This window comes from Trichogramma pretiosum, unplaced genomic scaffold (genome assembly GCF_000599845.2).
Source record: "Trichogramma pretiosum strain Unisexual culture from Peru unplaced genomic scaffold, Tpre_2.0 scaffold160, whole genome shotgun sequence".
Classification (NCBI taxonomy): Eukaryota; Metazoa; Arthropoda; class Insecta; order Hymenoptera; family Trichogrammatidae; genus Trichogramma; species Trichogramma pretiosum.
Window position 1 is genome coordinate 131,401 of NW_019640830.1, and position 14,879 is coordinate 146,279.

Below are 14,879 nucleotides of genomic sequence, written 5' to 3' on the forward strand. Positions count from 1 at the left end.
CCAACGTTCCCTGAGCTGCAGATAGTGCGCGCCGCGAAGAAAAGTAACGACCGATTCATTATCACTATTCTTACTTGCGCGCATATTATTGTGCGTTATTGTTTTTCTCCTTTCGCTTTGCCGTTCTTTTCATTTTTTGTAAATCCAGGGAGCTTTAATTGATAATTATCACCGCGAGCCCGAGCGAGGATTAAGGAAAGGATTGCGTACATTAGCGCGTGGAATTTTAGAGTCGACCCGCACACGCGCGCGCCTGATCGATCGTGTTGACGTCTGTAATTTTTTTTGTCACGTACATCGTCGATAAGAATCGAGCGAGTATGGTCTCTAAATAGTATTATTTTTATACCATATGTATAATTTAAACTCTATGAAATCGATCATTTCGCGTAGACAGTTGCCAGTCGATGTAGGCGCGAATTATTAAAAGATTAGAACTTTATAATTGAGTACATATTTCGTCGATCGCAATCGTTGAAAAAAAAACTATTATCATCGCCGCAGCATGCGCCAATATGCTTTATGTTTTATCAAGCATCATTATTGACTAGGAATTTATTGCCTTATTTGCTGCTGGCTGTGGACACGATTTCATAATTGAGCGAATTTTTCGTGGTGCAACGACAAAGGCGCAACGCGATGCGCGAAACAAGAACAATTGACCTATTTCTTCGACCGATAAGGACTCCCCATTGTAGTACGGTACGTATCACGTATATAGCAGCAATGACGATCGAGCGATGTAGCATTTTTCCGAGAGTCATCGTCTGAGTGCGAGCGTACCCGGCTTCCGGATCGAGATCTCTCTCTCTCTCTCTCTCGAGTACGCGTGCACTCGCGCGACGCTCCGGGGACACGACGACGATCGATGATGATGATTTTATATAAAGTGCCGTTTTTTTTATTTCGAATGAGTGAGCATGACGAGTACGAAAGAATATAAAAATACTTGACGAGTCTTCTTCTTCTTTTTTTGTTCGTACATTTTTGTGCGATGTCTGAAGAGTGAGAAAAAAATGTAACCACAGAGAGAATAACAAATTGGCATTTTTCTTATATTTTTATCATTCGGTAATAATATATAATTGAATATTTACACAATTTTGCTTAAATTTCCTAAAAGATTATTTACAAATTTTTGTAGTGAATTTTTGTACAGGAGGATCGAATCTGTCGATATCACCGATTGCCACCGGAACCGACGACGTTATTGCCGCCACCACCGCTGACGAAGTGACCGGTCGACTCCGATACCTGCGAACACACAATAGAAAATCTTCCTGTAATTTTCACCTTAATTTTTTTATATTAAAAATCTCTCTGGATAATGACCTGAGCTATCTGCGACAGTGGATCGGTATAATTGCTCCGTTGCGAGTAATTCGTTGTTGTCGTTGACTGCGGTATTCCTGATGCTATTCGATTGTTCGATCCCTTGTAGCCGCTCACCTGTGAATCCGCAAAAAATAAAATTAATCAAATGAAACGAATTCAACAGTATAATCAAAACTCACTTTGTCGGTTATCTTGATCTCCGGGAAAATAGTGCTGAGATTGAAATTCGTCAAACTTCCCGACTGCTGCTGGTGATGATGATGTTGATGCTGCTGATGTTGTTGATGTTGCTGTTGTTGTTGTTGCTGCTGCTGTTGTTGCTGTTGTTGTTGCTGTTGCTGCTGTTGTTGTTGTTGGGGTTGCTGCTGCTGATTTTGCATGATATTGCAATTACTGCTGCTCGTCAAGGTGGTAGAAGTCGCGATGATCGGAGGCACCAAAGTAGCAGTCGCGGAGGCCTTGTGATACGCCACATTCGCGTTTTGATTCTGATACAGGGGCGGTCCGGGCGTCAGGAAGGGATTCGCGTGATGATGATGATAGTCGTCGAGCGGCGGCGCCGCCGAGCCGATACCCGTCAGCGGAAAGTCGTAGTTCTGAGCAGCGTCGGTGGTGGTTTTCCTTCGGCTGCGACCCTTTTGATGAGACGCGGTCGTCGTGGATGTACCACTGTTGGAGCCAGGCAAGTACAATCGCTTGTCGCACGACGAAGACGTCTGATGTTTGTACGTCTGATGGTGATGATGGTGGTGGTGATTTTTCGCGGTCTCTCCGAGCTGCAGCGGTGTTGCACTCGGCAACAGAAAACCATTGGCTGCTCCGTCCAGGTACTCGCTGGTCGCGCCGCTGTTGGTCGGGTGGTTCTCGTGCAGTGCAGGTGGCATCATGTAATTCGTCGGGGTGAAGTTGCTGCCCGAATAGATATTGGCAGCGTTGGTGGAAGGATAGGCGTAGGACGGATTGAAATTTTGATTTGACGTCGTGACGTAGCTGGTGCCACTGTTTGTGGACTCGCTGTCGTTGGCGAAATAATTTATTTGACCATAGTTGGAGTACTTGTTCTTGTCGGAGATGTTGCTTTCATTGTTGCCGATCAATGCCTCGGCCGTATAGTTGCTTTTGCAATTTCGACTGCGCCACTGATCGCTGTTATACTTTTGCTGCTGTTGTTGTTGTTGCTGATGTTGTTGTTGTTGTTGCTGCTGCTGCTGCTGCTGTTGTTGTTGCTGTTGCTGCTGCTGTTGTCTATAGTTACTTTCGTGCTCATGCTGCTGCTGCTGGTTATTATTAGAGGCTTGCTGCTTTTGCCGCATTTCCAATTGACGTTTCGTGCGAGGACTTGCATTCTTATGCTGTTTGCGAGTGGTCGTCGGAGGCGGTTGTTGTTGTTGCTGCTGCTGCTGCTGCTGTTGGCTCTTTTCAACTTTCTCGTGATCAACCAACTGACTAACGGACAAGAAAGGCATGACGTGCGACGAATTGTCTTTGTGAGAAATGTCCTTGGTCATCTGGTTGCCGAACAAGAAATTGTGCTGCTGCTGCTGCTGTTGCTGCTGTTTGTCGGGCAAATTGAGCTCGCCGAGGCCAGGCATCGGATTGGATTCGATAACGACGGGCTTCTGAGCGTCGACTTGCTGCGACGTAGTCATGGCCTTGGTCGGCGACCAAGAGAACACCTGTTGCTGCTCGTCGCTCGTCGTGTAATACGACGTAGTGGCATCCACGTTACTGCGTTTGGTTTCTGCAGGCAGCACCGGTGCTATATTGGAAAAGCTGTGCGTGCTCATGTCGTAATTGTTGTAGAACTGATGATGGTTCGTGCTATTTTGGTTGTAGGTCGGTGCTTGGGAGAATAAATTATTTTGACAGAACTCGAGATCCTTGCCGATCGAAATCGGTGGTAAAATGATGTCGCTAAGTTGATTCGACGTGTTCGTCTTTATCTCTGGGGTCATCATCCAATTGACCGGTGCCCTGGATGGTTGCTGTTGGTGCTGCTGCTGCTGCTGTTGGTGCCCAATCTGTTGCTGTTGTTGTTGAGTCGTATGATTATTGTGCTGCTGCTGTTGTTGCTGAGATGTCTGATTATTATGCTGCTGCTGCTGCTGCTGCTGCGGTGGTTGTTGGTGTTGCTGCTGCTGAGAGATCTGCTCTGGTTTGCTCTTGGTTTGAATCTGCTGCTGGACGTGTTTGTTCGCGTAGACGTTGTTGTCGGGGTTCATCGACGCGACGACCGCTTGCGTATTCTGATATTTGTTCACGGCGACCTGTTGATTCTTGAAGCTCTGATTCGAGACGACGTAGGCGTCGTGATTGTGCGGGTATCGAGACTGGATACCGCCATTGTTTGAATTGAAATTATGGTAGTCCGCCAGCATAAAGTTGTTGACTTTTTCATTTTTATTGTGGTTGATGATGGGCTGCGGCGGTGGCGGTACGACACTCGTCGTTACACTGCTCGTTGTCGTAGTTTTGGCTAGCGATATTTGATTACTGTGCTGACTGTGCTGCGACGTTGGAAGCTGCTGTTGTTGCTGCTGCGATGTTGGAAGTTGCTGATGTTGCTGCTGATGCTGAGGCATCGCCTGCAAACCGTAGTTGTTTTGCTGCTGGTACTCCATGTCGTTCGCCAGGAATTTGTATTTATTTTTATTCTCCGTAGAAAACTTATACTCGGAGCTAGGCATGATACTGTTGTGATTTCGAGCGGTGGTTTTTTGCACGAACGTCTGCTGCGGAGCTGCCGCTCGAACGTTGCGCGACTTGTTGTTGCTCATTTCGTAAGATCTCTTGTGCGGCTCTACGCTCAATTTCGGCTTGGGTTTGTCGAAGTTCGAGCCTTGGCTCGTGCTCGTTGTGACGTAGCTGGGTTGCGACACCGAACTCGAAAGCGAAACCACCGACGACGACGACGACGACGAGGCGTAATTGAAGTTCTCGCAGACGCTCGTCGTCTTGCTCGTCGTTTCCGACGGGGTTAGCGGCAAATGTTCGTATTGGTTGTAAGCGAGGTGGTTGCTGCCTCCGCTCCCGTTATTATTTCCACTGTGCGGCGCAAACGTCGTCCAGGACAAAATACTGAAGTTCGAACTGGTGGTGCTTGCAGCGACCGTAGTCGTCGTAGAACGCACTGCCGCTGCCGCAGCCGTATTTTCCTCGTAACCGCTGCTAGACACGATGTAAGGTGACGACTCGGTTGACTGGAAATTGTTCGATCTGCTGCTGCTGCTAGTCGGTTGTGCCATTTTTGACATTGAATTGTTGCTCGTTTGCGACGAGGAAGAGGAAACCATGACTTTTTTGTTGATCTTGCTGTTGTCGCATTGAACGCTATAAGATGCAGCCGCGGAGCTCGGAATCTCTAACTCGGTTTTCTTATGATAGAAAATGTTGCTCTCGTTGACGACGCTCGACACGGACACCCTATTTTCCACCTTTTTGATCGACGAGTGGAAATTATTGTTCGCCGATTGACTCTGAACATTCTGCTGCTGTATCGGCGCCGAAGTCTGAATTTGTATCTCAGCCTTTTGCATCTTATCCGGCTGAATGTTTTTATTGCTGTGCGTAGTAGCTTGTTGAGGTGGAGCCGGGGGTGGTGGCAATGGTAGCGGCGCGACATGAGCGACTTGTGCACCTTGAAACGAGTTGGTGTTGTCCTTGGTGTTGTTTCTCGCCGAGTAGGTGTTACTGCGCTCGGTGAAGTCTTCCATCGAGCAGATCTGAAGCTTGCACAGGTCCCGATCGGTGGGAATCTCGTTGTCGACTTGACAGGTAGGAAAATTGAACGAGTTGCTGCTGTTGACTCGCTGCTGTTGTTGATCGTTTTTACTATTATTTGTGGGAGTGGACGATGACTCGCAGCTCGGATTATTATTCGGGTAATTATTCGCCTCGTATTTGTTTTGATGATGATGTTGATGATGATGATGGTGATGATTATCAGAGCCCATCGAGTTGTTTACGGGCAAAGACGACGAATTGTTGGTGCCGATGTACTTGTTCAAGATATCGTTGGCCATGGAATTCGTTATCGACGGCAAATTCGTGTCTTTGGTGTAGTGGAAGTTTTGTTGCTGTTGCTTGTTTTCATTGATCGTGTAATTCTGGCTGCTGCTGCTCGGCGATGGCCTGTTATTATTCATGTTCGACACCTGCGTCGTCGTCGTCGTTGCTCGGGTGTTCGACGACACCGAAACAGCTGCGGCTGGTACTACGGCCGACAACTTTTGCTCGGGTACCGAAACGGGATTATTTGGCCTGTTGTTGACCTGTTGTCCCGTGGACGTCGGGATGATTTTGTAAGTTTCCGAGACGCTCTGGTCGCTGATTATCCTGGGCAGTTGCTTCGCCATGCTCGACGCCTCGCTCATCGGGCTCGTGTCATCCACGCTTTCCGTTTTCATCTGCAAGTGTTGTTGATGACTCATCGCTTCCAAATTCTCGTTGTTGTTGCCCACCACCACACCGGCTTGCTGCCTCGAATTGATCTTGAAGTTGTTGGGCTCGATCGTACCGATCTGCAGCAGCATCGGCGGGGTCTGGCTGCTGTACTTGAAGTCGTCCTTCATCTCGTCGTCGAGCACCTCGGCTTTGCCGCTCAGCGACGACACGATGGGGAAGGCCAGCAAGAAGGCCGCGGTGGGCGATATCGACTCGGAATTGTTCGAGCTCGAGGGTACCTGAAGCGAGGCAAAAATGTCGTTCGACAGATCCGAGTGTAAGGCATCGTTTTTCGGATTTATCGGTATGAAGCTGTTGTTCGGACTGTAAGCTATGGTTCTCAACAATTGTTGTTCCTCTTTTTCGGAATTTTGCAGCTTTATAGAGTCGTCGCTCTCCAAGATCTTGGCAGGCCTTGAATTATTCTTCATCGTTAAAGCGGATTCGACTTTATCGTTGACTTTGTTGTCCACGGTCATTGACGTAGTCGTATTGGTATCCAAGTTTAAAAAGATTTTATTAGTATTGTCAGATGTAACTTGATCGATCGCAGCGTCATTTTGTAATTCTGAATGAATTATGTTATCGTGAGATTTGCTGTCAAGATTACTGCTACTCTCCTTTTCTTTATCTTGAGCGATTTCATGATCTTTTTTCGATTCCGTTCTTGGTAACTGAGGTGGTATACTTTTCATCTCTGAATCAACTCTTTCCAGCTGATATTTGCATGGATCATCAGCTTTTTGAGTTTGCTCAGATTCAATATTGTTGATCAAATTATTATTTTGATTATTTTCCGAAAATGGAGTTTTTTGTTGTTCCTTAAAATCAGCTATTTCACTGGTCACATTTGCTAATGAAGACTCAATATTTTTCAAATCAGACATTTCTTTTGTTCGGTCTTTATTAACAACATTCATATCTTCTTTACTTAAATTATCATTGGGTCGTTGTCCTGCATTACTTTTTAATGATGAGGAGCAAATATTATTTTCTGATGTTGCATTTGATTTCAAAGTTGATTCACAAATGTTCTCTGAGGAATTATTATCTACGGGCCTAATTGTTTTTTCAATATTTTTTATGGGTTGCCTAATGCTTTCTACTGTATTTGATTTATCACATACATTTTCAGTTTCATTTTGCATTAATTTTGCCTCTTTGGCAACCCTTTCTGAACCATTTAAGTGAGGATTGTCTAAAGATTTATTTGCAATGCAAGGTCCGAGGTCTGATGACATTTTCCTTTTTTTCTTATTCATCCGACTTTTCACCAGAGCTACCATAAGGCTATTGGATTTATCTGACTCTTGTAATAATTTATCATCTTCTTTGCGTTCATTAGTAGGCGTATCTACTTTTTCAACTTTATCATCAATTTTGTTAGATTTTAAAGGAGGTATTGGTACTTTGAATTTCATTGATGATTTAGTTGCTTCTTTAATACTTTTTGGCAAGATAGCTTTGTTACCACCAATTTTACTTGAGCATGCTATGGTTTTTATATTCTTCACCCAATTTTGTGAATTGACTATCATATTAGCTTGAATTTGAGGTACTGAATTTAAAGTCATTGTTTGAACACCACTAACAGTTGGTAAGCCATTTGACTGCAGTGGTTGAACAACAATCATCTGACTTTGTTGTTGGTTGTTTAAGAAAAATGAATTTGATGAATGAGATACAATCATGTTTGATGTTATTTGTTGAGCAGGTGTTACAACTGGCATGATTTTACTTGCTGGTATAACTAATGTATTTCCTGGAAAATGCTTAAGATCCACTATATTTTTGATAAGATTTTTCTTGATTGGTTTCTTGATTTTTCGTTTAACCTTCTTATAATTTTCTGTAAAATTTATTTAAATTAGATTTTTAGAATAATCAAAAGAAATTAATTATAAATAAAATTCATGTGTGTACTTACTTATTAATTTTTTTTGTGAAGAAGTTTCTCCTGAACTATTTGGAGTTGATTCTTCCACTGGTATAGGTAACTTATCACTAGTATCACATTTGTTGCTGCATTGACTATTTACATGGTTTTCTCGATTTTCTATACTACATTTATGATTTTCAAAATGGGTTTTGCTTGGGGCATCTGGATCTTTTTCTTTTGCTTCTTCTTTCTGTAACTTGTCCTTGCAAGGAGTCTTCTCTTTTTTCTTTTTTCCATTTTGTTCTACATAAAATAATATAAATGAATTATATTTTTGAGAAATTTTAAAAAATTTACAGCTGGAATTTTACCTGTGTCAAGGTTGTCTACAAATTCAAATTCAGAAACCACATTGATTTTATTTGATCTTTTAAGAGGTAAAATCTTATCTAGAGCTGGTTCTACAGGCACAGAGATTCCAGCTTCTTTCAGCAAGTTGGATAAAAGCTCTATTCTTAAAACCAATTTGTCAATGAGTTTCTTTAAATACACCAATTCATCTTCTGAAAATAAAAAGCAAATAATTAGGATCTTAGTTGGAAAACTTTGTAAAATACTGTTTTTGATTAAGAAAATGCATACTTGGAACACCTGAAGCTTTATCAGTAATTGATACTTCATCGTGTTTTACCAAATCCTCAATAAACTTGGCTGCATGATCAAGTATTTCAATTTTATTTCTCTTGCGACCATCTAAATTGGGAGGTAAAAGATTGGATAGTGCGTTGAAGTATCCATTCATACGATCTCTCCTGTCTTTTTCCCATGTTCTTGACTTTCTGCAATTATATAAAAGGATCAAAATCAAAATGTCACTTTATTCATTATACAAGAACACCATCAATACTCACAGAATCTCCTTTCGAGGCATAATAAGTTAACCAGTGTCAGTATATGTCATTCTGCTGCTCGTTCGGAACTCACATTATTTCTCAACACATGATATTATAACCACCGTGACTTAAATCAAAAAAATTTTATTATTGCACTCTCAACTTTTTGCACATGTAACCAATCACCAATCTAAACGATCACTGATTCAGAGCCGCACAAGAGGGTTGTTGGGAAAACAATCGATGGAGTCAGCTTCGAAAAAAAAGTGCTTGGGGAAATACGCACGTTAAAGACACGCGTAAACAAAGCGAACGTCTAAATTTCAGCTTATCGAGAACTGACAATGCTCGCAGCACGTATATATTCTCTTAGGATACACACATAGTACTGTATATCGTGTATAGTAAGAAACCATCTGACGATCTTGATCAACTGTCAGATAATGAGATGAACGTCAGAAAGTCGGAGCTCGCAGCGTAGGAGGGGGTGGAGGGGTGAATTAATGTATCTGACAAGCAGATAAATAGATAATTCTACGTGCAGCTTTTCATCTAATTACCTAACCTGATTCGTCAGCTCGCAGTCAGACCCACACCGCGGCACAGTGCACATATAGGCAGCAGATATAGGTACCTCGAGTCGAGAGTGTATACATACATTTAGTAATTATAGTATATAACCAGAGATGCGTTGACGGATAACGCACATATACCAGTAAGAGACTGTCAAAATACGACGTTGCATTCATTAAGCGCTTGGACATAGCAGAGTCGCGTGCGACAACGACGACTGACGTGTATAGTATAGTGTGTCGCACGAATCCGAATCAAGTATATCAATTTCGTAAATCGACTCATCTGATTGTGTCATTGTATATTACTGGCTGGACGAGTTTTCTATAAAAAAAACGCATTGCGCGAATATCTCGTCATATCGTTATGTATTATATGGCTCGTTCATTAATCAGATGCTAATTACGAGCTTGTAGTAAGGCGATTCTCGTGGAATTCTTCGTCATCGCGTGTAATACACCTGTGCTAAGAAAAATGCATCGACGCCTTTAAATGCATACATTACAGAGATATAGAACTGGACTATAGCAATCGGTGCGCAATAAACTGCATGTTAAATGCGCGTATAATAATGCTGCAGCTATACGATGCTAAAATGTTTATTCAGCCGTGGCAGTAGTACGACTTGAAACGTGCTGGTACGTCGACGAGTTCTGCAATATCCCATCGCGATTGACACACTGCTAACTGCTACTAGTCGGAGGCGCCTACTTATATATAGCTTTCTCGTGTATTAATGCCGCGAGGAGGACTGCGGGCGAACTTTTCTTCTCATTGTACATTCATATATATCCTCTCGGGGCCGTGAGAGAGCTGAGATCGGCCGTATAGTGCACTTTTCGGCGCTGCGAATTATAACAACACACGCAGCACAGTTATAATGCTGTCCATTGTGTGACGTGTGGGAGATTATATTATATGACAATTATTATATTCGCGGGTATCTGGCCGTCTGTCTCTCTCGCCTCGCTATCGATGAGGGTAACAAGTGGGTGGAGCTTTTGAAACGACGACGACGACGAGGCATCGCGCGGAAAGGCTAGTGTCGTGTCTCTCTCGCTCGCCTGCCTTTTGCTAATAATTCGCAATAATTTCTTGCGATATATAGTGCCTCGCATGAGTGCTGTATACTATAACGTACCCAGTAGAAGTTGGTAGTTTTATCCCGTGTCTCGCGTGTTCTTTGTGCGTGTGTGTATGTGTGTCGTGCAAAAACTATTAAAAAAGTGCGTAAAATAATCGCGGAGATTTTTTTTTTTTTGCTGCTCGCCTCTACTCGCTCGTCGCCTTATCGCTGGCCTGCTGCGGTGCGTGTGTGATATTATGTCGTAAATGGCTCGAATGGTCGACGATATTGTTGCCCCAATGCCATTTAATTGCCGTGTTTTCCATTCGCTCGATACGTCAATCTTTGAGGTTAGTTCACAAATATTCATAGTACACACGGATATTTTTGTATGCCTGAAAACTGGCTATTTTTGACAATGAGCTTTTTAGTTTTAATGTATGCATGTATTGCGTTTAAGCACCGATGACCGATGTATGTATAATGAAGGTACCTTTCCGAGTACATACACACACGTATACATATATCGATTGTTTACGCGTTCGCTTAACGAGCGTAAACATTGAGTGCAGTTGTAATACCTGGATTAATTTACTTTATCAGATGATTTCAATGTTGTTTTTTTACTTTCCTTCAAAGATCACATTGAATTTGCAACAAAAGCCTGACACTTCAATAAATCATCATCACCATGACTGACGATTTGGAATTGGCTCAAAATATCAACGAAGTGCATGATTTCAATGACATTGGAGCTGACGATGACGAAGGCTCTGATGGAGTAATTGTACCTGAACTTCAAGGAATCCTATTCAAGTGGACCAATTATATACATGGGTGGCAGAGTAGATATATTGTACTGAAAGATGGCACTCTGTCTTATTACAAATCTGAGCACGATAGTGGATACGGTTGTAGAGGATCGATTAGTCTCAACAAAGCTCACATCAAAGTACGCTAAATCATTTCATCTTGAATTACCAAAACAAAAAAAGAATAGCCAAGTGAATTGTTAATTACTTCTTGCAGGCACATGAGTTTGATGAAAACAGATTTGACGTATGTGTAGATGATACCCTAGTGTGGTATCTTAGAGCTAATCATCCAGAGGAGAGGCAGCGATGGGTGGATGTTCTAAAATCATACAAGGTAATTTTTGAACTTTTTCTCAATATCTCAATGTTACCATCTGTACATTGCCTTATCTCATTCCATCAATTTTTAACAACAACAATTAGCAGGTTGAATCAGGCTACGGTAGTGAAAATAGCTTGAAGCGTCATGGAAGTGCCATATCTCTTGTATCGAACACTCAATCGACAGCCAGCGCTGGCAGCTTCAGCAAACGAGGCATCAGAGGTCTCAAGGAGAAACTGGCGGAAATCGAGACGTTCAAAGACATATTGATGCAGCAGGTCGACACCTTGCAGAAGTACTTCGACAATTGCGCGGAGAATGGCAGAATCGCGCAGGACAGCTACAACAAATTAGCGGACGACAAGACCGACGGCATCGACCCGGCCGAGCAAGCGATCGACTTCAAAGGCGAAGCTATCACGTTCAAGGCCACCAGCGAGGGTGTGATAGCGACGCTTCAGCACTGCGTCGACTTAATGGTACAGCGCGAAGAGGCGTGGCGAAAACGTTGGGACAAAGAAATGGAAAAAAGGAAAAGACTGCAGGAAATTTGTCGGTCTTTGAAGGATCAAGTGGCGGCGAGCAGCGTCAATTCCGGAAGACCCAGAGTTTTCATTCACGGCGGACCCGATTACGAGGTATAATATACAATCGAGCAAAATTGAACCGATTACACTCGTAATAAAATTTTAAAAGTACCGCGCGGTAATCCCTCTGTATCAAACTGACGCACGGATTACCGCCGTAAATCAATGTTGAAACAATTCTGTCATGTCACTGTGCCGTGAATTTTAATGAGGAGACAGTCTAATGATGCTTTACTTGTAAACTTTCACAATGGCAAGTGTGGTATTGTACACTTTGTGTACTGATCAGTCAGTGAGTTTCATTCGCAAAGCAAAGAAACCTCAAGTTCTCGCTTAAAGCCTAGCCTCAAAAGATGCTTTTTCTCGAGCCACTGAAAAATGTCTTGAAAGTAAGTGATAATGTAGACTTATCTGAACTGAGCTTAGTGTTCTGCACAATCGTATTACCGTTACTGATAACAAACGACTGAGCTATAACCTCATTAGAAATGGAAAAAAATATGTACTTTCGATAATGACATTTCCGATCGCGTGAATTGAAACATACAAGTTTCGTCGTGAATTTAATTCGGTGTTGTTGTTCTCGCAGGAAGGACCGCATAGCGCATTGCCAGAGGAGGAATTCTATGATGCCATGGAAACGGGCCTAGATAAAATCGAAGAAGACAATCAAATCAAAGATCGACTTAAACAAAAGTTGGTCGCTATTCCAGCTACACCTACGACTCCAGCTGCTAAACACAGACTTTGGCCAGAGGTAAATACCACTGTAGCAGTAACAATAACAAACCACATTGTTAAATCATTGCTCGTAACCGGCTTCATAACTATTTTCAATTATGTAAATTGCATTACTCGTTGTCGAAGGCTGCGACACGCGTTTTATTGCTTTTTCCATGAGGAATACAACAATGGACAAAAAAACTGACGCGCAAGAACACGTAAGCGACGCAGAGTTTCTGTTTAAGTAAACACGAGTCACAGCCGTTCACTGTTCGAAAATATGATTAATGTCTCCGCCGACGCAAAGTAGAGCAGTCTTTTTTACCGTTAACGTATATACTTTATCTCGCATTTTTTCTTCCTCTTTGTGTATTTTTAATTGTATAATCATAACAAATTGACAACGAACGATTCGATTCGCAGATCGACAGGATAACTCAGGAACAGCTGCACTATGCCAGATTGGGTGTGGGGGCCGGTGGCTGGCAATTGTTCGCCGAGGACGGGGACATGCGAATGTACAGAAGGGAGGAGGAGGCCGACGGTTTGGTGGTCGACCCGCTGAAGGCCTGTCACGTCGTCAAAGGCGTCACCGGCCAGGAAGTTTGTAAAATATTTTTCAGCCCCGAGTACCGGGCCGGCTGGGAGGCCACCCTCGAGGACATGACCGTAATCGAGCACATCTCCAAGGACACTCTGGTCTTTCTGCAGACCCACAAGAGGATATGGCCGGCGAGTCAGAGGGACGCGCTGTTCTGGTCTCACATGCGACAGGTGCCGGACGATCAGGACTCCGACGCGCAGGACTTGTGGATCGTCTGCAATCACAGCACGGAACACGAGGAATATCCCGTAAGTTTTTTTTTTAGCGAAACTCGTCTTCGAAACTGCTCAACATTTGCAAAGTAATAATCTTTAACAATCTCAATTTACTTTCAGCCAAATACAAGTAAATGCGTCAGGGTATACTTGACAGTTTGCCTCGTTTGTCAAACGTTTATTGATCCACCACGAGAAAATGAAGAAATCAAGCGGGAAGATATTACTTGTAAAATAACGTATTGTTCAGTTGGTGAGTACGGATGATAATGAAACATTCTCGTGCGTCTTTGTGTTCACATTGTTCATTTCATCATTTATACTTCCAGTTAATCCTGGTGGATGGGCGCCCGCATCGGTTCTTCGAGCCGTCTACAAAAGAGAATATCCCAAGTTTCTGAAACGGTTCACAAATTTTTGTATCGACCAATGCAAGGATAAGCCAATCGAGTTTTAAGGATGGTCACTTTTCACAAATGTACTTTGATCCTTACGCGTAATGACAAATATGTGTAACATTTACATTCGCGAATGCCTATATATGTTGCAAATAAGCTAACTTATTTACGCGCACGTTGTATTTTGTATTTTCAAATATTACTTTACCGGTTTGTTACAATATTATTGACATATTATATAAAATTGAAGGTGAAGAAAAGTTTTATTGTAAAATTTAAAAGTACGCTGATTAACGTTTAATATTAAAAATTGATGATAACGATACAATAATTATGAACGTTTTAATGGCAAAGTTGGCCATTTTTGTACATACATACATAACAAGCAGACAAACAGTTTTCCCTGTCATTTGACCGCTGCAAGTCTCTTAAAGTAAAATGTTAAATGTGCTTGCGCGATTGTACAAATTTTCTGATTGAAAACATAATGCACTATGTGTATCTATCGTTACACTTTGCCATACACGTTAAACTGTATTATAATAACATGTCTGTGACATTTCACTTCAAGTCCCTTATACTCATTCGAGAATGTATGGAAAATATTCTTCTTGTTGATATCTACAAACTTCAAAGTGTATTTTTTTCAAAAAAGTCAGCACTAGTAAAAATTTATTTACTTCTTGTTTTTTTGTTTTGCATTATTAATACATACCTGTATGAAAATTTGATACAAATAATACTTGCTTATATGAGTGTTTTTCTAAACTCAATTAGATTTTTATATCAACTTGTATGAGTGAATATTATAAATTATATTTTTAACTCATTTTAATGATTTTACAGAAAGAAACTAATTACTCGTAGATGTTATCAAATATATTTTTCATATGAAATATAATTTGTAATATTAATGATTTTTGAGATGTTTTCTTTATGCCCTTTATGTCAAATTCTATTCTATGTATTAAAAATTAAATTGTTATTTTTATCTATATGCATAGATTCATAAAAACTATGTATATG

At 41.9% G+C, this 14,879-nt stretch overlaps 2 protein-coding genes across 3 annotated transcripts; one reads left to right on the top strand and one right to left on the bottom strand.

The window, feature by feature from the left end:
- Positions 1–733: 733 nt before the first annotated feature.
- Positions 734–9,178, bottom strand: LOC106651641 (transcription factor SPT20 homolog). Its single transcript, XM_014370262.2, has 7 exons — positions 8,569–9,178; positions 8,300–8,496; positions 8,029–8,220; positions 7,706–7,960; positions 1,515–7,627; positions 1,333–1,449; positions 734–1,254 (listed from the first exon to the last, which is right to left on the bottom strand). The coding sequence occupies exons 1-7, from the start codon at positions 8,586–8,588 to the stop codon at positions 1,180–1,182; spliced, it is 6,969 nt and encodes a 2,322-aa protein (XP_014225748.1). The 5' UTR covers positions 8,589–9,178; the 3' UTR covers positions 734–1,179.
- A 45-nt stretch (positions 9,179–9,223) lies between these two features.
- On the top strand, positions 9,224–14,770 carry LOC106651716 (collagen type IV alpha-3-binding protein). 2 transcript variants are annotated; one of them, XM_014370381.2, is made up of 8 exons: positions 9,224–10,539; positions 10,829–11,141; positions 11,219–11,338; positions 11,431–11,964; positions 12,503–12,670; positions 13,060–13,488; positions 13,576–13,708; positions 13,785–14,770. In XM_014370381.2, the coding sequence occupies exons 2-8, from the start codon at positions 10,881–10,883 to the stop codon at positions 13,910–13,912; spliced, it is 1,773 nt and encodes a 590-aa protein (XP_014225867.1). In that variant the 5' UTR covers positions 9,224–10,539; positions 10,829–10,880; the 3' UTR covers positions 13,913–14,770. The 2 variants fall into 2 exon arrangements, with proteins under 2 accessions (XP_014225867.1, XP_014225851.1); XM_014370365.2 differs by having other exon boundaries at positions 9,225–10,539; positions 11,428–11,964.
- Positions 14,771–14,879: the final 109 nt, after the last annotated feature.